The following is a 26,588-nucleotide window of genomic DNA, read 5'->3' as shown; positions in this document are numbered from 1 at the left end:
TCTGAAACCCTGCTTGTAATGTTTTCCATGATGCGAGCGCCTGCAAGAAGCATACTCCACATCACCCCTCTGCCTTATGCACTCCTGCTACGCATGGGGGTTTTGTCTGTCGTTTCTATGGTTATCTTTGTAAAACCCAAATCTTTTTTTCCTGCCAAGATCCTGTGTGGATTGGCTGCCTCGCAGGCAAAAGGGAGAAAGGTGGTATTTTCAGCCTGGTGCAGTATCCCACTTTGTCCTGCTCAGACAGCTTAGCTTGGGAATCGCCCATGTGCGAGGACTACCACCCTGCTTGTCCTCAGAGAAAGCAGGGTTGCTTACCTGTAACAGGTGTTCTCAGAGGACAGCAGGATGTTAGTCCTCATGAAACCCACCCACCTCCCTGGGAGTTGGTTTCTCCATTTATTAGGTATATCATGGACTGAGGGACTCTGCCTAGGGAACAGGGTGATGACCCCAGCTGCACATGCTCAGTGGGGCATGTTTGAGATCAAAGTTCTGGACCAGAGCTCCATCTGATGTTGCCCATGTGTGAGGACTAACATCCTGCTGTCCTCTGAGAGCACTTGTTACAGGTAAGCAACTCTGTCTGCCTAGGAAGCAGTTTTTTTTCCCCTTAGAAACAAAAATAAAAACCACTTTCAGGGCCACACTTGGCCCAAACAGCAGGGCTCAAGAACCTGCTATCAAAACCAAAGGCACTCTAAACCCCATCCAGCCACTTTGATTACAACTAGACAGATATTTGATAGAATCCAGAGGAGATAACTAGAATGTTCCAGAAGATCTCATTGTAGGGAATAGGTTTTTCATAACTGTTGGCCCATTGTAACCTCAAATAGCTGATTTCCTCCAAATCATAAAAGAAGGCTATAGATTACACCTATTAAGAAATCCCTCTAAATCACCTACTCTAAAGAGCACAAGCCCAGCAATCAGGACTTGATTAGGGTGGAAATATCTTCTCTCTTGCACATAAGAGCAGTGAAACCTGTCCACTGCAGGAAAAAGAATTGTGAGTATGCTCTGGGTATTTGTGAACCTTCAAAAAGACAGGAACACTTTTTTTCCTATCCATAGACCCTAGGTCACTGAACAGATTCTTAATATAGAAAATGTTTAAGATGGTACTTTGACAGGCTGGCATGAATTGGCCATAATACATGGGTGACATCCATCCAACTGTGCGGACACAGACCCAGCTCCTTGGAGTTGATTAAAAACTTTTGTGAATGCATGTGGAAATTCCTCATGCACTGCTTTATAATCCCCCTCAATCTTTTGTCCGAGCTACTACATGGACATATTCTTGTGTATATCTGAAAATGTTTTGTTTTTGGTCTTAATGAGTTTTGTTTTGTTTTGTGGCCTGAAACACTTGCTTAGATACCTGTGATTTCAGACTTGTGGTTCAGGCATCATTGTTACCTATAATGGACTACTGCAGTGCTGTCTACCTAGGTTGCCATCTTCATCTTTCAGGCCATTCCAGTTACTTTTGAACTCTACTGTTCTGCTAATTATAGGAAAGAGACATACAGATCATATTACCCCCAATGTTATTTAGCCTACACTGGTTACTAATTCACTATCAGATACATTACAAAGTGCTTACAATAACTCATTAATTAATCAATGTGAATTCCCTCCCGTAGGCAAATGTTTGCTGTAAATTTATCAGCCAACACGGACTCTTACATCCCTGCGAAGGGGTCTTTTAGACATACCTCTAGCAAAGTTTGCTTGCCTATCAGTAACAGGAGATACTGCATTTTCTGTGGCAGCTACTTCTATTTGGAAATCTCTGCATGAAACTCTAAGGCAAATGGAATGTCTGAAGACTTTTTTTTAAAAATCTTTAAGTCTTTTCATTTTAGTCAGGCATATGCAATAAACTTTTGCATCAAGCACTCTATTTCCTTATGTTGAAATGCTGTTAATTTAGGTTTGAGAGCCACAGACATACTGTATCTGTAGCTTCTAATCTAGGCATTATGACAGATGTATCTTTTTGTCATATTAATTTTTGTTTGTATGTTTTTAACATTGCTTAATGCCTGAGTATAAGCGATTTTAATAAATACAAATAAAATATAGTGTGTAAGAGCCAAAAGTCTCGGTGTGAGGCTGAGCTGCTCTTTGTTCAGGCATGAGGCTTTGACGCAGCATAGGAAATAAAGATTGGTATCTTCCCCCCGTTGTTCCCACAAGCACCAGAAAGCTTTCTTCCCCTGTTCTCCCCAGTGGCACTGGCTCCTGGATCTGCCTCGGGTCAGGTATTGAGTGTGGTGCAGAAGCCTGAGGCACAGAGTTCCTAAATTTATTTTTTTGGGGCCTCCATCCTCTGAGTCGAAGAAACAAAACGGGTGCTATTTGTACAGGACTCTGCCAGAGCATGCTCTTTTTCTCTACATAGAGATGGAAGATGGCCTCATCTAGGCAGATCACGTCCTCCTATGGAGCAGAAGATTCCCATGGTGCTGAGCTATTTATTTTACCAAGATGTGAGGGTGACCAGAGGAAGTATCCACTGGTCCGAGGGGAACACTTCTGGTATGAACTCAAAATGAATTGATACCATTTCTTTCCCTTCTGATTTGTGAAGGGGACTCCTCCTACCTCATGGTGAGAACTTACACTCAATGCTGGAAGCTCATGAGGAGAAGTAAAACTCCCTACTTGTGTGGGTTTGGTTTTTTTGTTTTTTTTTTTTTTTAAAGGACATGGTCATTTGGTTGGCCATCTGGATCAAGATTTTCTTTCTGAAAAGGTGAGAGAGCGCCCTTAGAGCATAGTTGATGGCTTGCAGCTTCTGGTGGTTGATGTCTAGATGCCACTTTCAGCTTCTCCTATGTTCTAGTTTAAAAGCTGATCCATTTCCTTTTTAAAGGTTAGTGCCAGCAGCCTGGTTCCACTCAGGGTTAAGATGGAGCCCATCCTCTCGGAATAGACTCCCACTTCATTAAATGTTGCCCAGTTTCTAACAAAACTAAATCCTACTTCCCTGCACCATCATCTCATCTACCCATTGAGACACTGGAGTTCTGCCTGCCTCTGGGGTCCTCCATATGGAACAGGGAGCATTTCAGAGAATGCTCCCTTGGAGTTTCAGCATTTCAGCTTTCTATTTAACAACCTAAATTTTTGGCTTCCAGAACCTCCCTCCCCATCTTATGTTATTGCCCACATGTACCATGATAGCCGGCTTCTCCCCAGAATTGTCTAAAATTCTATCTAGGTGCAGAGTGAGATCCACCCCCTTCGCACCAGGTAGCCAAGTTACCAAGCAATTCTCACTTCCAGCAGCCACCAAGCTATCTATATTCCTAATGATCCCATCACAGACTATGATGGCAGACCAAGCCCTTGGTGTAAGAAGATAATGCATCACCTAGACGGCAAGTCCTAACTACGAGATCACTTCCTGCTACACCAAGTTGATGCGCTCTATCCAAGTGACCTTGCTCCTCCAAGGCTGAGCATATGGGTTGCCAAACTGGAGTTGGGACTTCGCTACTATGTCTCCAAAAGTCTTTTCTATATACCTCTCTGTCACTCTAGCCTCCAGAGATCACTCATTCTTAGAGCCAGGAATTATTTGCACTGGGCCTGCACACAAGCTTACAAGGTCCAAATAGTAAGATGTTTAAACTTTTTAGAGGTTAAAATTTTGCTGTGAATGTTGGTTTGAGGTATTCAAGTAGTATAACCTTATTTCTGAGACAACTATTGCCAAATTAAAACCTTGAAGGTATAATTCTTATAAGGCCCTAGAGGCTTTCTGGCCTCAATCTTTGAGAGCTGTCACCTTAGAGGGCAGTGAATGTGGATGCTGTGGTGGCAGGGATTGTAAGACTTCCAATTGGAAGTAGTTACATGTGTTTAGTAAACACTGTGTTCTGACAGCAGGCATCAGTAGATGCCATGTAAGGAAGAGTTCAGCAAGCTATAATTTAACCCACCCTGCTTAGTACAGACTGGCTTAGGTGTAACAGAAGAATTGATCTACTGATTTTAATTTCTTGCCATCTGGACATAACCTACCATGGTAAAGATGAGGATATAGATTGGTATGAGAGTAATGTGATTTATGATTTATATTGTAACTTACATTATGGTTTGTTTGTTTTTTGTGTGTTGAACCCAGCAGTTTCCTCCTCCTGCACCTCAGTTGAAACTATTTTCTCTTGGGCTACAGCACCATTCACAACTGCATGGGGATTTCCCCCTATTTTACATCTCCTCCCAACTCATTTAGCAGAGTCTTTGCAGGGATGATCCTCTGCAATCATGATGGGATTTCAAGTTTGACCACCAGGTGTCAGCCTTGTCATGAGTGGGACTTCTGGGAAGTGGAAGACCTGATCTGGATACGCCACATGGCAGTTCACTGCAGTGCTATGGAGCTATCACTCTAGGCCATCTCAATATTATGTCTTCAGTATTGCTGGTGAGAAGGAGTAAAAAAGCATCATGGGAAGCCTATGTAAGAGAAGGTGCTGGCACCCTCCATGGTCCAGACTGGCAAGAAATTGAAGGAATTAGCATGTAAGAGAAATACCTTATCTGGAGCCAGATTTGAAGTTTCTCTCCCCCCTCGACACAGAATGAGAAAACAGCTTTAAACCTCATTTGTATGTTTTTTTTTTTTTTGTTTTTTTTTTACTAAGTTTGTCGGACAGAAGCATAAACCTGACCTCCATTTTATGATTAGTCTTCCAGTTTGTTCCTTTAACATACAAAATAAAACGACTAATTCCTAGTGAGGTTTGCAAACATTTATAGGACTTTATTTTCTCATCTTCTCAAGCATAAGGAGGGGTATTCTGTGTGTGTGTTTAGTATAGTATTAGAATGTGACTGGGTAGCTGTCAGTGCAGTTGTAATACTCGCGGAATCGGTTACCACAAACTATTGCATAATACATTCTGAAAAACATCTTGCATTTATTTCAAAAGATTTTTATTGGATAACTGTTTCTATATCATTCTGTGACTAACTGTCCTACAGTAACAAGATTTTTCTTCACCAATGTGCTCCTAATTACTGAGGTGCAATGACTTCATTTTCTGTTTCTTTATTTTATACAAGCCGTTAAGCCCGTCACAACGGGCTACATTACATTTTTGTTTTCGGTCCATTTTCACAGCACCCTCCTACACTTTTTCTCCCTCATTCCCCCTTCCCACCCCTCAGTCTTACTCACTCTGTCTCCCACTGCCTCCTTCCCCTCACTCCCACCTCTCTCCCCTTCCCTCAGTCACTCCCCACCCTCTCTCAATCCCATCCCCTCTCCCTCAGCCCTCCTCCACTCCCTTTTTCTCTGCTCCAAAACTTCTTACCCGTCCACTTACTCACATCCCTGTCTGTCACCTCTCCTTCATCCTCCCTCCCTCCCTCGCTACTGGCGGCCGCCGCTCCTCGTCGTCGTTCACTGCCACCCGCCGCCGCCATGTTTTGTTTTTTTTTTGACGCTGGCTAAGACCGACGTCCTTGCCCGCACATGCGCAGTAGAGCTGTGCTCTACTGCGCATTTGCGGGCCGTCTGTCATGGCCCATTTATAAGGTAGATTTTATTCTAAAAACATGGCTGTTCACTAAAGCCTACCAAAACTCCAAATGACACTATACTTAAATGACTATTCCAGATTACCTGCATATACCTGAATGACTCTTTGAAAGAATATTTTACTTGCATGACAAATTTGTCATATTAACTGCTGCATGAGTTTATGATTGTGAAATCGATCCTTTGTAAACCGTTGTGATGGCAATACCGAACGACTGTATATAAAACTCGATAAATAAATGTTACTTTAATGTCTCATCTAGTATTTAAAAAAAAAAAAAATTACAGCTACATTTTCAAAGATGGGTTTTACAGATGGTTTATTACTTGTTTGTGTGTTTGTTTGTTTTTTTTTGTTTGGTTTTTAGTTCCCCCATCAGGTCTGATAATGCTGCCAAGCAGAAATCTTGGTGTTTTATCTTTGTTTATCATTTCAGACTGACAGTCCTTACCAGGGTGGAGTCTTCTTTCTCACAATCCATTTCCCAACAGATTATCCTTTTAAACCACCAAAGGTACGTTTTCAAGTTTTGTTTTGTTTTTTTTCTAAAGCAGCATATGTCATAAGTACCTGAGATCATGAAGTTTAGATTGTGGATTATCTGCTTTCTTTTAAAGCAGGTTAAAGACTAAATAGTGTTCTCTCCTATTACAGGTGGTTTGAATTGTTTGTCTACTGTGTTTACTATTTGATTTTATTGTACTTCATTTAGAGTGGCTTTGGTCATCATTAAGCAAATCAGTATAGGAAATTCATGTTTGTTTAAAACAAATTCAACAGCAATCAAATAGCAAGATTTTTCAACTTGTCACATCATGTTTCAATTAACCCCTACACTTATGCCACTGTCTAACCAGATCCAGTTTCAGCTCCCAGCCTCACATGCTGCCTCCTTTTTTTGACTCGTGTACTACCTGTGGCCGTGCATTCTTTGCCCTGTTTCTTCCTCCCTGCACCTTCTCCTGCCCACAATTGTCAGTGACATAACTCCCCTCCAGGTTCGGAGTTCAAATTCCGCAGTGCTTCTTTGTCTGAGGAACCCAAGGTGGAAATCAAAATTGTTTTTAAGTACTGTAGCTCTGTGACTTTCTGGTACCAATTTAAAGGGTAACACTAGGAAACCAAAGAACAGTTCTCTACAAAATTTCTGAATTTCCGAAATAACACGGTGTCTTCTTGCTAATTGAAATTGCCTTGCATAGCTCAGTAGCAGAGAAACCTCATGACAACCTGTTGTAGTTTGGAAGCAAGAAAGAAAAAAGTGCATTCTGTAACTTAGTGTCTGAAACATTCCTGTGGTTTGATTTTTTTTTTTTGTTTGTTTGTTTGTTTAATTCAGAGATCAGTCTGTAAGAACAGCCTGAAAAAAAGGGTTTTTTTGGGGGGAAATGGCGATTTTAGGAAATCAAAAAGATGTTTTGTTTTTCTAGGTCCTTAGCCTATTTTTGTGTGGACCACTGAGGCAGGGATGAATCTGGACTTACAAAGAGATTGTGGCTTGCCCTGTGAGCAGTTCTTGTATGTCAATAGGCATATCACATAGGCTCAAAAGTAAAATGCAGGAAGATGTCAACTTAACACCCTTGTTTCTTAATCCTAGGTTGCTTTTACAACAAAAATATATCATCCAAACATAAATAGTAATGGAAGTATTTGCCTTGATATCCTGAGGTCACAGTGGTCTCCAGCTTTGACTGTGTCAAAAGGTAATCTTAAACTTTTCCTAGTTGTGTTACTAAGTAATATTGAAGAACTGGATTAAATGTATTAAAATGCAAGGTTGCCTTAGATAAAGTTACATTATGACTCGTGTCTGTCTAGTAATTGACAAGGAAAATGAATGTGCATTGACTTAGTAACTGGTCATGGCTATGGATGGTGGGGTATATCTAAAGGACTCACAAGATTTAAAAATTAAAAAAAAAAGCTGATGTTGCCACAGCATGTGGTGGGTGGTTTTGTTTTGTTTTTTTCCTTCAAATACATTTCTCCCTGTAAGGTAGAGCTATCTGTTATGTTTTGAAGAGCCCTCCTTCATTGAATTCAGCTACTTCCAGAGGGAAACTTTACTATAAGGCTAGAGTCCACTTATTTAGCGGATGGAATCTATGATCTTTTTAGGTTCTCATAGAGAATCTCTAGCCTTATCAGTGGGTGCGAGGCAACATATATGGCTTAGACGGTGGGCAGCAGACTGTTGGTCAAACATGCCTCTAAACTTCCATTTAAGGGGAAAATGCTCTTTTGGTGGAGTTAGAGAAATTTAGTTAAGCTTAGGTGTATCATAATACCCCCCACCCCACACAGACAATCCAGCCTGAAACACGAATATCCTTATATAAAATTTTATTCCTCACTAATAGTTTCACTATATATATGTTAAAATCTGTTAATTTTAACATAACAGATATAGTAAAAACCTTATTCAGCTGTTTCTCTCCCTGCCTACCTTGAAGCTTCATCCCACGTCCTGTAATTTAACTGCCCTGTATTTTAAGATGTTCTAAACTTTAAGATGTAACTTCCTATTGTATCCCAATTCTGTTTTTTTCAACTCGTTTCATTGTAAACCGATGTGATGTGCAAACGAACATCGGTATAGAAAATAAATCACATTAACAAGTACAAGCTAGATTGTAAGCTCTCTGGGAACAGGGAAATGTCTGCAATACCTGAATGCAATCCACTTTGAAGCACCGAAAAGCAGAATATAAATCAAATAAATTAAACAGTGAGGAGCCTGTCCAAACAGATGCTAGCAAACTAATTTTTCTAAAATAGGCTAATGTTTGGGTGTGAAGGTTGTTACACAGAGCTGAAACCCTTCAGACATTTTTAACATACACATTCTTTCAGAGGAGAACTTGGCTGCAGTCTATGCTCATTAGTTGAGGTGGAGTAAAATATATATGCAAAGGGTATTAAACATATGCATAGGTTTAGACCCTGGATGGCTGTAACTTCTATGGTAACAAGACACCTTCCCCCCAATAAACTTACAGTCTTAAGGCAAAGGACACTCAATGAATGCTAGTGGGGTTGTGAATCTGGACATCACATAAGTTGCCATACTGGGTCAGACTGAGGGTCCATAAAGCTCAGTATCCTGTTTCCAACATAGTCCAGGATACAAGTACCTGGCAAGAACCCAAACATTAAATAAATCCCATGCTACTAATGCCTGTAATAACCAGTGACTATTCCCTAAGTCAACTTGAATTAATAGCAGTTTATGGACTTCTCCCAAGAACTTATCCAAACCTTTTTTAAACCCAGCTACACCAACAGCCTTTATTACATCCTCTGGCAATGAATTCCAGAGTGAATGAGAATTTTCTCAGGTTTGTTTTAAATGTGTTATTTGCTAACTTCATGGAATGCCCCCTAGTCCTTGTGAATCTGCTATTTAATCTTTCATATAATGCATTTACCTATTCTAGTTCTCTAATGATTTTATACACCTCTTATCTCTCCCATTAATTAGTGGTCTCAACTTGAAGTTGATCAACCTTAACTTTTTTAGCCTTTCCTCATAGGGGAGCCGTTCCATTCCCCTGTGGTCCAGTTTGCTTGCCCTTCTTTGTACCTTTTCTAGTGCAATTATATATCTTTGAGATGTGGTGACAAGAATTGCAGACTGTACTCAAGGAGCTGTCTCACCATGAAGTGATAAAGGCATTAAAGCATTCTCTATTTTTTATTCACCATTCTTATTCTAATAATTCCTAACTTTTTTTCTTTTTTGACTGCTGCAGCAAACTGAACTGACTGTTTTCAAAGTATTGTCCATTATGATGCCTAGATGTTTTCCTGGATGGTACCTAAAATCGTGTAACTAGAGCATGGGTTATTTTTCCCTATGTGCATCACTTGTCCACTTTAAATTTCATCTGCCATTTGGATGCCCAGTCTTCTAGTCTCACCAGGTTCTTCTACATTTTATCACAATATACTTATGATTTAACTGAATAATTGTCATCTACAAATGTGATCTCCTCACTCATCATTCCCCCTTTCTAGATCATTTATAAATATATTAAAAAGTGCCAGTCCAAGTATAGATCCCTGAGGCACGCCATGGTTTGCATTTCTCCACTGAGAAAACGGACCATTTAATCCTGCTGTTTGCAAACTGGTTAAAAGATAGGAATCCTCAGTATGACTGCCTCTATCCCATGTCTTAATTTTCTTAGGAGTCTCTCATAGGGGACTTTGTCAAATGACTTCTGAAAATCCAAATGCAGTACAACTATTGGCTCACTTTTTAGCCACATGTTTATTAATCCCCTTCAAGAAAAGTAGTAGATTTGTGAAGCAAGACTTCCCTCTAATAAAGCCATGCTGTGTCCCATTAAACCATGTCTGTCTATATGTTCTGTGATTTTGTTCGTTAGAATAGTTTCTACGATTTTTACCTGGTGTATAGTTTCCTGGATCACCCTAGAGTGCTTTTTAAATATTGTGGTTACATTGGCCATTCTAGTCTTCAGATACAATGGATGATTTTAATGATAGGTTACAGATTTTTACTAATAGATCTGCAATTCCATTTTTTAATTCTTTCAGAACTCTGGGGTGTATACCATCTGGTCCAGGTAATTTGCTACGCCTCTGTTTCAGTCTAGCCTACTACATCTTTCAGGTTCACTGTGATTTAGTTCAGTTCGTCTGAAACATTACTGCAACGGGTATCTCTCCATCATCCTCATTACCAATACTGAATCATAGAATTCATGTAGTCTTTCTGCAATGGCCTTATCTTCCTTAAGTGCCCCTTTAACCTCTCCATCTAGTGGTCCGACACTCCTTCACAGACTTCCTGCTTTAGATATTTTAAAACATTTTTATGATTAATTTTTTTGCCTTTACGGCCAGCTTCTTTTCAAATTTCTTAGCCTGTCTTAATATTTTACATTTAACTTCCCAATGCTTATGAGTTTTCCTGTTTTCTTCAGATGGATCGTTCTTCCAATTTTTGAAGAGTTTAAAAAAAACAAAAAAAAAAACTCACCTTGCTTTTAACCATGTCAGCAGTCATTAGCCTTCCTCCCACCTTTAATGCATGGAATACATCTGGACTGTGCTTCTAAGATGGTATTTTTAAATAGCGTCCATGCCTGTTGTATACTCTTAAACTCTGTAGCGTCACCTTTCAGGTTTTTTTTCCCCCCTCATTTTATTGAAGCCTCCCCTTTGAAAGTTTAGTGCTAAAGCTGTAGATCTACTTATTGTCCTTCTTCCAGTCATTAAATCAAATTTGATCATGTCATGATCACTATTGCCAAGTGGCACCAAATCCTGCGTTCCACTAAGCATTAGATCTACAATCGCTCCCTCTCTAGTCCGTTCCTGAACCAATTGCTCCATGAAGCAGTCATTTATTCCATCCAGGAACTTTACCTCTCTAGCATGTCCTGATATTACATTTTACCAGTCAGTATTGTTGTAAATGCTATATCTCTTAAACTTTCTTCAACTTAATGTAAATACATTAGTAATGAATTAGGGACAGTCATACCATCCACTGTGCTTCACATTTACACTTTGTATTTTGCACTTTGGGTCCTCTTTAATCATAGGTCCAGGAAGTCCAATATTCAAAGTGAAACTGTGTACTTTTTGATTTCTACTTAAAAAGATAAGAGATGTTACTTCCCTTAATGTCTGAGTCAGTTGTCTGATGCGCGCGTTTCGCGATCCGCTGCTTCAGGGACATGAATTTAAGGTCCATCATAATTAAAGACCCCAAGAATGAACAATGGCGACAGGTCTGAAATTGAGGGACCTTAAATTCATTACAAAAATTCGGTTACCCATAGTAGCACCGCATGAAGTGATGCGAGGAGCGCTGGGCTACGAGAGTCAGCCGGAACACGTCCCTGAAGCAGTGGACCGCGAAACGCGCGTGTCGGACCACTGACTCCGACATTAAGGGAAGTAACATCTCTTATCTTTTTAAGTAGAAATCAAAGTACACAGTTTCACTTTGAATATTGGACTTCATGGACCTATGATTAAAGAGGACCCATCAAAGTGCAAAATACAAGTGTAAACTTGAAGCACAGTGGATGGTATGACTGTCCCTAATTCATTACTAATGTATTTACATTAAGTTGAAGAAAGTTTAAGAGAGATAGCATTTACATCAGAGAGCGTGGTAACATGCATCTGGTTAATGTTCATTTAAATCATGGGTTCACATACAAAGATATTTCTTATATTTGGTAATTGAAATCTCCCATTATTACTGCACTGTCAAATTTGTTAGCTTCCGTAATTTCTCTTAGCATTTCATTGTCTGTCTGATCATTTTGGTCTGGTGGGTGGTCGTTACCCCTAATGCTATACGTTTTCCCAAACATACATGGGATTTCTACTGTGCATTAGTCTCCCAAGATCTTTATTCTGTTGGACACTATGCCTTCTCCTAGGGCAAGCAGGATGGTAGTTCTCACATGTGGGTGACATCCAATGGAGCCCGGCACAAAACGTTTTTGTTAAAAATTTCTAGAATCTTTAGCCAGCAGACTGAGCACGCCCAGCCTGCTACTATCTAATCGTCCACGCGAGGTCCCCCTTCATTCTCCTCTTTTCCACGGTGCAGTTGCCTCGCAGTTTGTGGAGCTCCACTTTTTTCCCCCCCCCCCCCCCCCCCCAACTTTTTGGTCTCTATTTTCTTAGTTCTCTTCAATCCTCATCTGGTCCCCCTTCGCGATTGGTGCCCTCCCGGTACGGTGGGTTCTCTTCACCTTTCTTGCGGTCGATTCCTGACTCTCCACCTCCAAGTGCCTGTCTGCCATCGACCACACGCCAGGTCTTTTTCATGGTGTCGACAGGTTTTTGTCTGTGCCCGCAGACTGTCCATTACAGACCCGCATGAGGTTTACATCCTCTGCCGGGGGCCTCGCAGGATGTCCATGGGTATTATCTGTGTGATCGAATGACACCCAAATGGAGAAACTTTTCAGGATCCCAAAATCCTCCACTCCTGCATCGGTCGCTTTGATACCTAAGGATCACAGGTAGCTGTCCCCTTCTCTTGCAGTCCTTTTGATTTCCACCCCCAAGGATCGGGGTGAGAGAGAGTGATCCTCAGTGGTCTCTCCCCTCCCCCAACCCTGGGGGTCATAGTCTTCCTCAGTGCTGGCGAAAGACCAGGCCGAGCATGGGAAGCGATCCCAGAAGCACTGGCACCGGTCGCCCTCCCGACATAGTTCCAGTTCCGGAGCTGCATCGGCGGCTGCCGAGCCGTCATCTAAGAGGCACCAGCTACTGGGTGCCCCCAGTAGCCCAAGGCATTCCCCACCAGTGCTGGGTGCCGTGCCTCCTCGGGGACCTGAGGATGAGCTAGCAACACCTTGTCCCCCCTTCATCAGTCCTTACCACTCAGGACTTACAGGAGGAGTTGGACCGCAGGGTGCAATTGGCAATGTTCAAAGCGCTGCAAGGCTTTTGAGATACTGGCCCCATACTTGTACCCAAGCTTCCGCCATGGATGTTAGCACCCGTGCTGGAGCATGTGGATGTCCTTGGCACCCTACCAATGCAGCCAGTGTCAGAGGGGCCTTCAATGCCCCACCAGCCACTGATGCCCTCCATCTGAGCAATCCTGATTCTCAAGTCCTCTGAGGAGAATGAGGCCACTGGGACCAGGCCTCCTCACCCACAGTTCCCCGAGCCACTGCCGGGTCCTTCCAGCTTGCCATGGCCAATGCCCCCCCCCCCCCCCCCCCGATGCTGGGTGATCCATCGATGCTGCTAAGCCCTCGGAGCCCAGGGTTGCTGTCCCTCACGGCCCTTGGCATCCTTGCCCAAGTGAGGAAGAGGTCCTTATGACCCTTGGGGTGATGGCTCCACAGACTCGTCCTCAGAGTACTCAGACTACCCCCTCTCAGAGCCTTCACCCCCAGAGGAGCAGTGCCAGTCACCGCCTGAGGACCTGTCATTTGTGGGGTTTTAGGGCTATGGCTGTGTCCATCCCCTTTCAGCTTCTTACAGAGGAGAAAGTGCTCCAGTTCATTGACGCTCCTAAAGAGATCGTGGCAGTCCCTTAATGTCATGGATCGGAACTTCTTCTCCATGTGTGGAAGCACCCCATTTCAGTCTCCTCAGTTAACAAAGGCTAATGCCACCTACTTGATGCAACAGGCCCTGGGGTTCGAGAGGAGGCAGCTCCCGCACCCATGCCTCTACTCCTCCGGGATGTGAGCATAGGGAGCTTGACTTCATAAAGAGAGAGATCTTCCAAGGCACCATGCTAGTCATCCGCATTGCAGATTACCAACTCTATATGACTCAATATAATAGCAATCTCTGGAAGCAAGTCCAGGAATTTGCAGAGGGCCTTCCCCAGCAGCAGCAGGAAGTGCTTGCCGCCATTGCCTCGCCTGGTCGGGAAGCAGAGAAACACAAGGTGCATTCCACTTGCGATGTTTTTGAAATTGCAGCCTGCTTAGCCGCTATAGGCATCAGTGCCAGACGAATGGCTTGGCTTAGGGCCTCTGACCTCCGGCCGGAGGTCCAGGATAGGCTCACCAATCTCCCCTGTACAGGCGAGAACCTGTTTGGGGACAAGGTCCAGGATGCAATGGACCAGATGAAGGATGATCATGACACCCTTCAGCAGCTATCCGCTAGTCTCTCAGAAGGGCCACCCTCAGGTAGCTCGGACTTGCATGCCCCGGACCAGTTCCAGGGGTTGCCCCCACCGGCAGGGCTTCCTGTATGCGTACCCACTTCTCCCGCTCCTCTTGAAGACTCTGAAGAAGCTTCACGAGGGGGGGGGGGGACCATGATTCGCAAGGAACCCTCCTGGCCTCAGGTTTGGTTTCCTCTCCTACAGGACCTGTCTGTGCCTGCACCCTGCACCACCCAAACCTCCGGGCGCTAACCCTCATAGCTTGCATATTAAGCGCATGATTCTCTAGCCATTACAACATTCAGACTGTTTCCGGGATTCTATCAGGACTCTGGAAACCTTTGACTAGGAAGTCCTACAGTTTTCCATCTGGTGCAGAGCGCATGGCTTGGACCCCTTCTCGTGCCCTTCCCCTGGCTGCTGGACCAGTTCCATCAGAGTACACCTCAGAGCTGTTGCTGGCACACCCGTTTTAGTCCAGCCCCTAGTTGACCACTTCATTCGGGGTCTCCTCCAATTGAAATCCCGCTCTTCGGCCTCCGGCAGCGTCCTGGTACCTCAGCGTGGTCTTGACGAGACTGATGCAGCCTTCCTTTGAGCCCCTGCAGTCCTGTGGTTTGAAATTCCTCACCTGGAAAGTCATATTCCTGGTAGCGATCACCTTTACGCACAGGCTTCAGGCCGCAGTTATGTATGCACCATACAGAAAGTTCTTCCACAACTGTGTGGTCCTGCGTACGCATCCTAAATTCTTGCCCAAGGTAGTGACTGATTTCCACGTCAATCATTCTGCCCACCTTCTTTCCATGGCCACATTCCCACCCAGGGGAATGTGCTGTCCATATCCTGGACTATAAATGGGTGCTGGCTTTTTACCTAGACCACACAGCGAGCCACAGACAGTCCACCCAGCTCTGTCTTTTGACCCCAACAGGCTGGGGGCAGTGGTGGGTAAGCAAACCCTGTCAAATTAGCTGGTGGATTGCATTGCCTTCTGCTAAGAGCAGGCAGGCCTCCAGCTGGCCGGCAGTGCGAAGGCTCACTCTGTGCGGACCATGGCAGTGTCTGTGGCCCATATGCACAGTCTCCGTCGCTGAAATTTGCCGAGCTGCGGCCTGGAGTTCTCTCCACACGTTCATGGCTCACTACTGCCTTGACAAGAATAGCAGACAGGACAGTACCTTTGGTCAGTCCGTCCTGCGCAACCTGTTCTAGACTTGAACCCAACTCTCTTCACTCGTGCTCATTATGGGACCAGACCACCTCTTGTTTTTCCCACAGTGCCGCAGTTGTGTTGTGCCCGTTGGCACCTTGTTCGGCCACTTTTGGTCTCTGTGGTTGAAGGGAGTGGTCTAGAGCTCTGTACTCACCCACATGTGAGGACTGTCATCCTACTTGTCCTAGGAGAAAGTGCAATTGCTTACCTGTAACAGGTGTTCTCCTAGGACAGGAGGATGTTAGTCCTCAGAAATCCCGCCCATCTCCCCACGATGTTGGGTTCACCTTCGGTTTGTCTTATTTTTTCGCTCGTATTTTTTGCTATGTTACGAGACTGAAGGGGGACCTCGCATGGATGTGTGGATAGTAGCAGGCTGGGCATGCTCAGTCTGGCCAAAGTTTCTAGAAACTTTGACAAGTTTTCTGTGCCAGGCTCCATTGGATGATGTCACACACATGTGTGGACTAACATCCTGCTGTCCTAGGAGAACACCTGTTACAGGTAAGCAACTGCGCTACCCCAAACAAAGTACCTCCCCTCCACCAAGTTGATCCACCCCATCACTGTGATTAAAATTTGTACCCTGGTATAGCACTGTCCCATTGGTTATCCTTCCACCAGGTCTCTGAGATGCCAATTATATGTACCTCTTCATTCACTGCTATTCACTCTGTCACCCATCTTACTACTTAGATTTCTGGCACCAGCATACAGAAAGTTTTGTTTTTATTAACAACCTGCTTATAAATTGACAGGGATGATTTGGAGTCTTAACTAAAGTGGTTTTTGCCTTATAGGCACATGGAACTACTTTTGCTTTTATTGGAACCACTCTGAGATGCCCTATCTCTCCTGTTTCATTAATATTTTTTGAAGATACTTCCCTCCGAACCATGCACTGCTGAGCGACTGTCATCTTTTCCCTTGTCTAGTTTAAAAGCTACTCTATCTCCTTTTTAAAGGTTAGTGCCAGCAGCCTGATTCCACCCTGTTTTTGGAAGAGACTCTACCATCCCGAAAAGGTTGCCCAGTTCCTTATAAAACTGAATCTCTCTTCCCTGCACCATTGTCTCATCCATGCATTGAAACTCTGGAGCTCTGCCTGCCTCTGAGGACCTGCCTGTTGAACAGGGAACATTTCAGAGACTGCTACCCTGGAGGTTCTGGATTTCAACTTTCTACCTAAAAGCCTAAATTTGGCTTCCAGATCCTGATGCCCATGTGTACCACATCAGCAGACTTCTCCCTTCACTGTCTAAAATCTTATCTTGGTGATGCATATGGTCCACCAGGCAGGCAAGTTACTAAGCAATTCTTACATCTACAAGCCACCCAGCTATCTGCATTCCTATTAATTGAATAGCTAATTATGACAGTTGACCTAACCCTTCCCTCCTGTTCACTATCCTGGGAAACTCATCCTCTGTGCGAAAGGACAATTTGTCATCTGGAGAACAGGATTACTTCATTACAGTTCAATTCCCTAATTAATCACTTCCTGCTTATTGATGTGCCCTGCTTGGCTTAGTTGATGATCAACAATGAAAACCCCAATGCTGGTCCCATGGCATTTCTTGAGCTTTTGCCATGGACCATCAGAACTCACTGCCTCCATCATTCTTCCTCTGCCACTTAATGCACAAGGGGAGAGAGAGAGAGAGAGGGATAAAAGGATCAAATCTAGGGAAGCGAGATGGTGCGTAGACTACTTTTATCTTAAGGGGGGGATGGTTTTGCAAAAGAAGGGCCATAGTTTGGTACTGAGGAAGTGCAAATTTGGGAGGAAGAGAAAATGGTGGGGGAGGCAAAAGAAGTGAAACGTACTAGAACCATAGAGGGTAAACAACTCAGAAAAGCAGAAAAAACCTGAAAAAATAGAACAAGTGAGATCAGTCCAGTCTTATGAGAAGATGACTTAGGAAAACAGCATTTTCAGTGACCTATGATTTAATTTTGTATTGTAGATTATCTAGTTTGATCAATAGAAGAAAACAAAAACATCTTTTTTTTTTTTTCTTTTCCGGTAGCTGGTTTCTGGTTTGTTTGTTTTTTCGTTTGTTTGCTGTGTTAATGATGGCAGAGGTGGAAATTTTGCTAAGTCCAGGCAGCAAAATGGCTTATACTTATATGAACATCCCACAAACCTTTTTATATGCTAGAACTATAAGAAACCAAAACTATTCAAGTTTATATTTGAAACAAACCATGTCTTCAGGGATGGGTAGTATTAATTTTCAAGTACAAATCTTTGGTTTCTCTTAATTCTCCTTGACCCAGAGCATTTTCATATGATATCTGCTGGTCTAGGAAAGGGTCAGGGGTGCCAAAATATTATGCAGTAATTATAATTTACATTTTATATGATCTCACATTTTTAAAAATATAACTTGCAGTAGTATGGCCTGCTCAGATGCTTGTGGGGGTTTTTTTTTGTTTTGTTTGCTTGTTTTTAATGGGGAAGAGGGTGGCGACTAGGGCAGCTGTCACTAGGCTGCCAGCTTTCCTGAAACAGTCCAGATTGTGTTTTCAAGAAGTCCTTTTTGACGGTGTTTTCTGAAATACCACACAGAAAATGTGTGAAGCCTTGTTTTCTTTCTAGTAATATTCACTGAATTGGAATATAGTAATGTCTTAGAAATGTATTAAATGACAGTGCATTTGCTTCAGATGGAGTATTTCTGTTAAGAACTGCTTAAATTTTATTTATTTTTTTTAATGGGAGGATGGTGGTTTGTGCCAGCCAACATTGAATGCCTTCCAGAGGCTTAATGCATATGTCTGTGAAAACAGAATCTGAAACTAGATGACAGGATGCGTAAAGGAGAAGCAGCTTCAGAAAGTTGCAGTCTGATTAAAATGAGGCTTTTAGGGACCACGGAGTTCTTCCTCCTGCACACTTTTTCACCATAATCCCCTTTGAACTAGAGAAGGGGTCAGCAGCCCTTTTTAGCTTGATGCTGACTCGTGCTTTAGTTCAGAGAGAGTTATGGTGAAAACAAGTGTGCAGGAGGAAGAATGGTCATCGATCCCTAAAAAGTCTCCAGCTGCAACTTTGGTGAAGCTGCTCTCTTGTTTAGCACTGAAAAAGGTGGACAGGACAAAGTTTTGGGTTTTTTTCTTTTTTTTTTTTAAATACAGTGCCTGCATTTGAGAGAATTGACTGGCAAGAAAGGTGTTTGGGGGGGGGGGGGGGGCTGGGAGAGAAGGTGCACTAAACATGATTGGGGGAAGTGTTTAGTATGCACTAATCAAAATGAAAGAAGCAGCACATCTGTAGTGTTCCGTGGCAATGTGGACTGGGGACAAGCCCTAAACGAGAGCATTCTTACTAAGAATTGCTATAGTTTCACAGGTATGTATTCTTGTTAGAGAAAGATTGGGATAAATGTGATACTGATCCAATCCAAAAACCTTAGCTGTGCTGAAAATTATTATTATAGGAACTTTTTTTTTAACTAAAAATAACACCTTCACATATGCTGCAGTATTCTTTATTACAGAAATTCCAGTTTCCTTTGAATGCTGGAGTAATAATCACTGTTGGCAGTGAACAGAATAAGAAATTATCACTTTCTAATTATCACTTTTTTTTTTTTGTCACCTGAATTTAGGGGAGTGTTAGAATTGTGCCTTAGGAATGTTTTTTACCAGTAATGCATGAACCATTCAAATGAATTTCTGTGCTTTAGAGTGTGACACGCTAGCAAAGTTTTCTTACATGGTTCATATCTGAAAACTGACTTATTGCCAAGAATTAAATGAGACTAACTGGGTGATGTGGTGGGTGTGGTTTGTAATTTTGATGGCTTTTGCTTTTTGTTTTGTTTTTAATTTCCTTTGTGGTGTTGCATAATGGATTTTCTTGTTGGCACACCATTACAGTGCTTAGATTGTGTATCTCATGCTCTGTCTTCTTGTGGAAAGCACCTGTGGACCACCTTTAGGAATTAGTGCTCTGAAAAAAGCTTTTTTTTTTTTTTTTTTAAATTCTATGCAAGATATTTCCTTTGCAGCATGAATTTTGGCCTGGCCTGGATTGCATTTTACTTCATGTCATTGCCTATTATAAGACGGGGTGGAGAGGGAGCTCATTCCTTAATGACTGGCCCCATTCTAAATGGATGTTTACTTTCTTCATTTCCAGTTTTATTATCCATATGCTCCTTACTTTGTGACCCTAATCCTGATGACCCCTTAGTACCAGATATTGCACAGATCTACAAGTCAGACAAGGAAAAGTAAGTCTCCAACTTTTATTGGTGTCTTTTCTCTACTCTTTGCATGTTGTCTTTATTGCCGTCTCTCACATTTTTCTGCTACAGTCGAGCAACTGATGGGGCATGTAGACATGACTTACCAATGCATAGAGAACTTCTAGACGGACCATAATGTAGGGCTGCATACTTAAGATAGTAACCTCCAGAATTGACAGCCAGTGTAACTGGCTGCTTTGGCAACTGCATGAAAATATCAGGAATAAAATTAGAACTTACTACCTATAGGTAATTGGGATATAACTTTTTTTTTTTTTTTAATGCATTGATTTGTCTGCAGTTCTCAAAAGCATGGAATTTAGCATTTACAGAACAATTTCAGCAGTGAGTAATTTCTTGTATTTATTACAAAGATTTGTTTCTCCCCTACTGGACTTCTTGTAGGTCAAAATTGCTGAGTAACTTTTATATTAATTAAAGCATGGTACATAAATGCAATAAGTAGGATGAAAAAAACACAGGGTACATAATAAAGCAAGTGGTGATAAGAGGTCATGAGGTAGAGTTTTAGAATTACTGGAGGAACAATCAGCTGAACGCAAAGATAAAGACGGCCGATGATTGTTGGCGAAGGAAGATGATGGGACTGGAAGAAGAGCCAATTCTTTACCTTATAGTGGAATGTCTGTAGGTCAATGGCTAATCTGACCTCTGAGAACAGAGTTCTTTCATCCCAGGTACTGGAGGAGAAGGTGTGCTGCTGTATTTAGGTCAACCTGGAATCTTTAGGAGAAGGGAGCTGCAAGGGTGCCTCCCCCATGCAAACTTAGCCTTTGAGAAGGATTCTAAGGAGATGTGCATGCCTTCAGATTACTTGAGCTGTGGTAATTTCCGTAATTTGAAGGCAATACAGAGGGCTTTGATTTGAGCCTGGTAGAGAATTGGTAGCCAGTGTACGTTCTGGGGGAACGTTGGGCTAATGCAGTCTTTGTAGCTGAGTTAGATAACAGCCATGCTTCAGCATTCTGTACTTAACTATAGACATTTTTAGAAGTTTTTTTTGTGGGAGGCACATGTAAAGTGCAGTTGGTATAGAATGAAAGTGTATTTCAGTGTGGCTATGTTGTCTGTCCATGTATGCACTTTATTTGCTTGAGGAAGAATAAGACTGTCCTTGCAACTGAGGTAATTTGAGCATCCTTGTTTAGTTTGGTGTTGAGGACACCAAGCTTCACAGCATGTGTTTTGTCAAAAGGATGCCATTCAGACCTAGCTTTGCCTCTACAAAGAGACTAAGGATGTATCAAGAATTAGTAAGAATGAGAATTGCCATACTGGATCAGACGAAGCCCAGTGTATTGTTTCCAACAGTGGCCAATTCTGGTCACAAACATCTGGCAAGATCCCATGCTGCTAACCCCCAGAGGTAAGTAGTAGCATTCCCCAAGTCTATCTGGTTAAGAACAGTTTATGGGCTTCTCCTCCAGGAACTTGTCAAAACCTTTTTTAAACCCAGCTATACTAACTTCACCACATCCTCTGGCAATGCTTTCCAGTGTGAGTTTATTCTCTGGTTTTGTTTTAATTGTGCTACTTTATAAACTTCATGGATTGTCTCCTAGTTTTTGAAAGGGTAAACCACAGATTAACATTAACCTGTTATAATCAACTTGTGATTTTATAGGCTAGAATTACATATAATACTCTGTGTAGTCTCACCAAGGAGTGATACAGAGGTATTATGACATTTTTCTGTTTTCCTTTCCTAATAATTACATTCTGTTTGCTTTTTTTGACGACCGCCTTCAGAACTCTGGAGTGTTAAACCATCTGGTCCAGGCAATTTTATAGTTTTTCTGAATCATCACCATTAAATATCACTTCCAGAATTTCTCCTCGGTATCATCTTTGGTAAACACCAAAGCAAATAAATCACTTAGGGGTAGATTTTATAACAAGCACACTCTGTTCCTGGCATGCTCACACGGACGTGCCAGTTTTATAACATGTACGCGCAGGCTCACTAGTTATAAAATCGGGTGGTCTCGCATGCAACCGGGGGAACTCTTGCAATCTCTGTGCAGCGATGCAATCCGGCCTTCCCCAGTTCCCTATGCTCTACCTAAACTCTCCCTCTTCCCCTCTCCCCACCCTACCTATCCTTTTTTTTTTTTTTTTTTTTGTTTTAATACTTACTTCAGGGCCAACATTCAATGGCGCTGTCCTGGCCTGCCCCTTTGAAGATGCCCAGCACTTGTGTGCGTACCGGCGTTTACGCACGTGGCTGGGCCTCTTTGAAAATTTGCGCGGCAAGCATAAACCCCAGGCTTTACACATGCAGGCCTTTTAAAATCCGGCCGATAGTCTTTCTGCTATGGCCTTGTCTTCCTTAAATGCCTCTTTAACCCATCTGTTATATTTTTAAAAGATGTTATTACTAGTTTTTGCTTCTATAGTCAGCTTCTTTTCAATTTCTCTGCATGCCTTGTCAATGTTTTACATCTGACTTGTCAGTGCTTTTTATGCTTTTTCCCATTTTCTTTAATTGGATCTTTTTTTTTTTTTTTTTTTAACAAGTTTTTGAAAATTCTTTTGGCTAAAATAGCCTCTTTCACCTCATTTTTTAATCATGCCAGCAGTCATTTGGCCTTCCTTCCACCATCTCGTCTGGGTTTCCTAGATGGTATATAATTTTTATTTATTTATTTTTTAACATTGTCCGTGCCTGATGTAAATTCTTAACCTTTGTAGCTGCATTTTTTTTAAACTATTTTCCTCATTTTATCAGTCTTCCTTTTGAAAATTTAATACTAGAACAATAGATTTACTTAATGTCCTCCTCCAATCATTAACTCATTTTTTTATTACATTAGGGTCACAGTTACCAAACAGCCCCACTACCAATGCCTCTCACACTAAATCCTGTATTCCACTAAGAATTAGGTCTAAAATAGCTCCCCCTTTTGATTCCCATACCAGCTGCTCCATGAAGGAGTGATTTCTATTTCATCTAGAAACTTTCCTAGTGTATCCTAATGTGGCGTTATCCAGTCAATATTGGTGTAACTGAAATCTCCCTTTATTACTGTGCTGCCAAATTTGTTAGCTTCCCTAGTTTCTGTTGGCATTTCATTGTTGGTTTATTGTGGACAGGAGATGATACTATACCCCTCCTAGTATGCTCTTCCCTATCACACATGGAATTTCTACCCATAAAGATTCTAATGTGCATTTAATTTCCTGCAGGATCTTTATCCTATTGAACTCTGCCATTCCTAATATAAAGTGCCACCTCCCCACCAAGTTGACCCATTGCAATATAACTTGTACCCTGGTATAGCACTGTCCAATTTGTTTTCCTTCCACCAGGTCTCTGAGATGCCAACTGCCTTCCTCTTCATTCAGTGCTATGCATTCTAACTCTCCTATCTTACTTTTTAGACTTCTGGCATTAGTATACAGAAATTTCAAGGTACATTTTATTTGTGTATACTATTTTATTAGCAGTTAACAGGGATAGTTTGAAATCTTTTAACTCAATCTATTCTTTACTTATAGGCAAATGAGCTACTTTTGCTCAAGATGCTCTAAATCCTACTACTTTTACTTAACATTTCTATAGCGTTACATGATATATGCAGCACTGTACAAACATACAAAAAGATAGTCCCTGATCAATAGAGCTTACAATATAATACCCCAAGTCTCGTCCTGTAGGATTGTATTTCATAAAGCAAGACAATGGTTAAAAATAAAGTAAACAAGACTAAAAGCAGATAGTCAGGCATGAGATTTAAAAGGGGTTTCAAAAAGGTGGGTCTTTAGATGGGATATAAACAGGGCAAGAGAGGAGGGAGCATGACACACCATTGAGGGAAACTGCAGAGCCACACCACAGGGAGTCCTGAACTTGTGCATAAAATCTTTTCCAGAAAGCGCTGGAAGTGTTATGCTTAGCACCAAGTGCAGTCATGTGGCCCATTTTGTGTGACTGACGAACTGCTATGTTCAGAGAACACTTGTTACAGATGTTTTTGCTTCTTATCCTTGAACTTGGGAGCTAGAACATGAAAAATCTAAACATTAGAGGTTTTGTTGAAGGTGAATAGCATGTGGTTGAGGTGCATTCTCCCCACCTCCCAACAGCTGGGCTCATTTAGGCTTGCAGTTGTGGTAGGAAAGAGTCTTTTGTTCTAGTAGTGCAGCTTGTCATGGTTTTCAGGCTACAGCCTTTTTCAAAAGCATGGTTACTTAGCAGGTCTTAAAACAGGTAGAATAACATTGGCTTCTTGCTTGGCCTGTTAATTTTTTACCACCGACTGCATATGTAATCTTTTTTTTTTTTTTTTTAGTGGACCCAACACTCGCGTCACATTTATAGTAAACATGAAAGAATTACAATAGTGAGCATTCTGTGTGGTGCATTGATGCTACCTTGGGGATGGTGCGATGGAATGGGTTCAGAAGCTAATGTGGATATAGCTGGCACAAAGCTGAATTTTCCATACTAGCATAAGTCTGACCTCTTTAACTTTCTAACCCAGCTCTGTTCTGTTAAGGATACATCAGACGATGTGCCAATTTTATAGGTTCATTCATCAAAATGCGTTATGGCATTAACGCGCATGATAACCTTCGCATGCGTTCATGTGGTGTTTTACCGCATAGCACAAATGCAATTTTTTTGAAGGGGTGGGATTAATGAAAATGATGAGCAACATCGCACCGTGCGATGGACATATCACATAGTGTTAAGCTGTGCAATATGTCCGAAACGGACATAAATTGCATTATGTTAAAGATTGCAAATTGCATTCTGGCCATTTCTGGGCTTGGAGAGCAAGAGCCTCTGGGGAGGCCTTCACGGTATTCAACTATTTATACCACTATAGGAAGGCCAGCTAATAACTCAAGGTGAGGTTTTGGGGCCGGTTTGACACGAGTGAGGCAATCGAACAGCACAGTAGACCTCTGAAGATTTTGCATCATTTGGAGTGAGGAAAGTCTCACAAAGTTGAGATTTCTACAGTGTTCTCTTGCCCTAGCTTTGAGTTATTGGCTGGCTCTCCTATAGTGATATAAATAGTTGACTACTATGAAGGCCTTACAAAGAGTTGCCCTCTTGCGCTCGCATGCTCTGTGGCACACACTCGCTCTTTCAGTAATAGGCTGTCTGGACACTTTGCGAGATGCAACATACAAGTATCGTGGGGTGCGACAACGTTAATGCACCCCATGATACTACCTATGCGAAGCGCTAACATTTTGTGTGGTGCGGTAATTCTAAACTTGTCAAACACCCCCTTTTTCTTATCGCGGGAGTTATCCATGCGACATTATAGCATTTTCATGAATCTAGGGGTTAGCTTGGTTTCTTCCTGAGTTTCTGCTACTTCTGTGTAAATTACAATGTTTATTTTATTTTGAATAACTTTACCATCCCTGCACCTTTGCTCCCACTGAAGTAGAACAGGTTAGTAATGAAATACTATTCTAATAGCACACCCATCCCTATAATCAGAGCAGTCTGGCCTTTCACCTCCCAGAGCTAAATGTCCTGCCTGCACTAATTGGTCTTCCACCATCTTCCTTCTGCTAAAGCTTACAGATTAATGTTGCCAAAGGATTTCTCTTACTCTGTATTTGTGGCAAATCAGTTCTGACCGTAAAATCCATCATGATTGGGAGAGTGTACCAATAGCAGTTTAATAATTGTGTGTGTTTGGTTTTTTTTTTTTTTTTTTCCATGACTCTACAGATACAACAGACTAGCAAGAGAATGGACTCAGAAATATGCGATGTGAGCTCATGGAAGAAGATTTCCTATGAACCTCAGAGTACTGTAAATTCTAGGCTGTTTTTTCTTTTTTTTTGTTCCAAAAATTAGAGGAGTAAATCGAGCACAGTTTACAGTTTCAATATACCATGAAGTCCCTTTTTTGATTTCCCCACTCCCCCCAAGATGTTTAAGTGCATTTCTGGAGCAAAAGAAAACAAAACTTCCAAAAATAACCATAAGACTGTGATGAGAGTATTTATCTTGCTTTGTTTTTTGTATGCTTTGCGAAAGACGTCTAGTCTGGTTTTTAAGATAGTTGGCCATCTGCATCGTCAGCCTGCGAGATCCATAATACAGTTGTAAAGCAACCAAATTATTTTTCCTGAAAGCTAGGATTTTTTTTAAACATGAAAAGTACAGTATGTTTTTGTAAAGTCTTTGAGATGTTATCAGTTTTGTAAATCTGTGTTCAGGTTCCATTCTTAGTACACTATTTAATTTGTATTTTTTTACTGTATAGACAACATATTTTATTTACCTATGTAAGTAAACTCATTTTAGCCTTTTTTTTTTTTTGTGCACAGTATTGACAAAATACAACTGCTGGTCATAAAATAAAAAGATCCCCCTTACAGGATGGTCTATGGACTGATTGCAGATTTCTTAAAAACTAAAATGATTTTTGCACTGTAATTTTCAATATGCTAATAATGGGGAAACACTTTTTTTTTTTTGTTTGATTCATTCATACTTGACTCAACTTTACCGCAATGTGAACTAATTGCACTGCTGAGTAGAGAAATGTAATGTAATGTTTTTATTTGTTCTTCACTTTCGATTTTCTAGATATTGTTTTCCCTTATGGGTGATATAACCTCGCAAACCTTTTACAAATCTTACTGTAGCTTTTTCCATGAAAATAAAATGCATTTTCTACTACAGGTGTGCAGTCTGTTTCATACCATCTTTAATGTCTGTTATGAGCCCAGCAGTAGACTAAGCTAATCAAACTCTGAATCTGTCAGTTTGTCAGCTTTACATTTTTTTTCCAGCCCACACCAACTCTATCCACTTGATGTGACCCCTATGTGTGGATGTGCCCCTACTTTACAGCTTTGAATATATCCTAATTTGAGTATAATTGAATTCATTTTCAGTGGCACTCGTA

The 26,588-nt window shown here is 41.7% G+C and overlaps 1 protein-coding gene across 2 annotated transcripts in view; it reads left to right on the top strand.

The window, feature by feature from the left end:
• The window catches only part of UBE2D1 (ubiquitin conjugating enzyme E2 D1), a 76,408-nt gene extending 50,049 nt beyond the window's left edge, over positions 1–26,359 (top strand). For both annotated transcript variants that reach the window (XM_029609773.1, XM_029609774.1), the window contains exons 4-7: positions 6,007–6,084; positions 7,171–7,276; positions 19,572–19,665; positions 25,400–26,359. In XM_029609773.1, coding sequence (XP_029465633.1) covers positions 6,007–6,084; positions 7,171–7,276; positions 19,572–19,665; positions 25,400–25,445 — 324 coding nt within the window. In that variant the 3' untranslated portion in view covers positions 25,446–26,359. The remainder of the gene's footprint in view (positions 1–6,006; positions 6,085–7,170; positions 7,277–19,571; positions 19,666–25,399) is intronic.
• Positions 26,360–26,588: the final 229 nt, after the last annotated feature.

Source organism: Rhinatrema bivittatum, chromosome 7 (genome assembly GCF_901001135.1).
Source record: "Rhinatrema bivittatum chromosome 7, aRhiBiv1.1, whole genome shotgun sequence".
Classification (NCBI taxonomy): Eukaryota; Metazoa; Chordata; class Amphibia; order Gymnophiona; family Rhinatrematidae; genus Rhinatrema; species Rhinatrema bivittatum.
The sequence above is the reverse complement of the archived record's forward strand: the minus strand, read 5'-3'. Positions and strand labels throughout refer to the sequence as shown.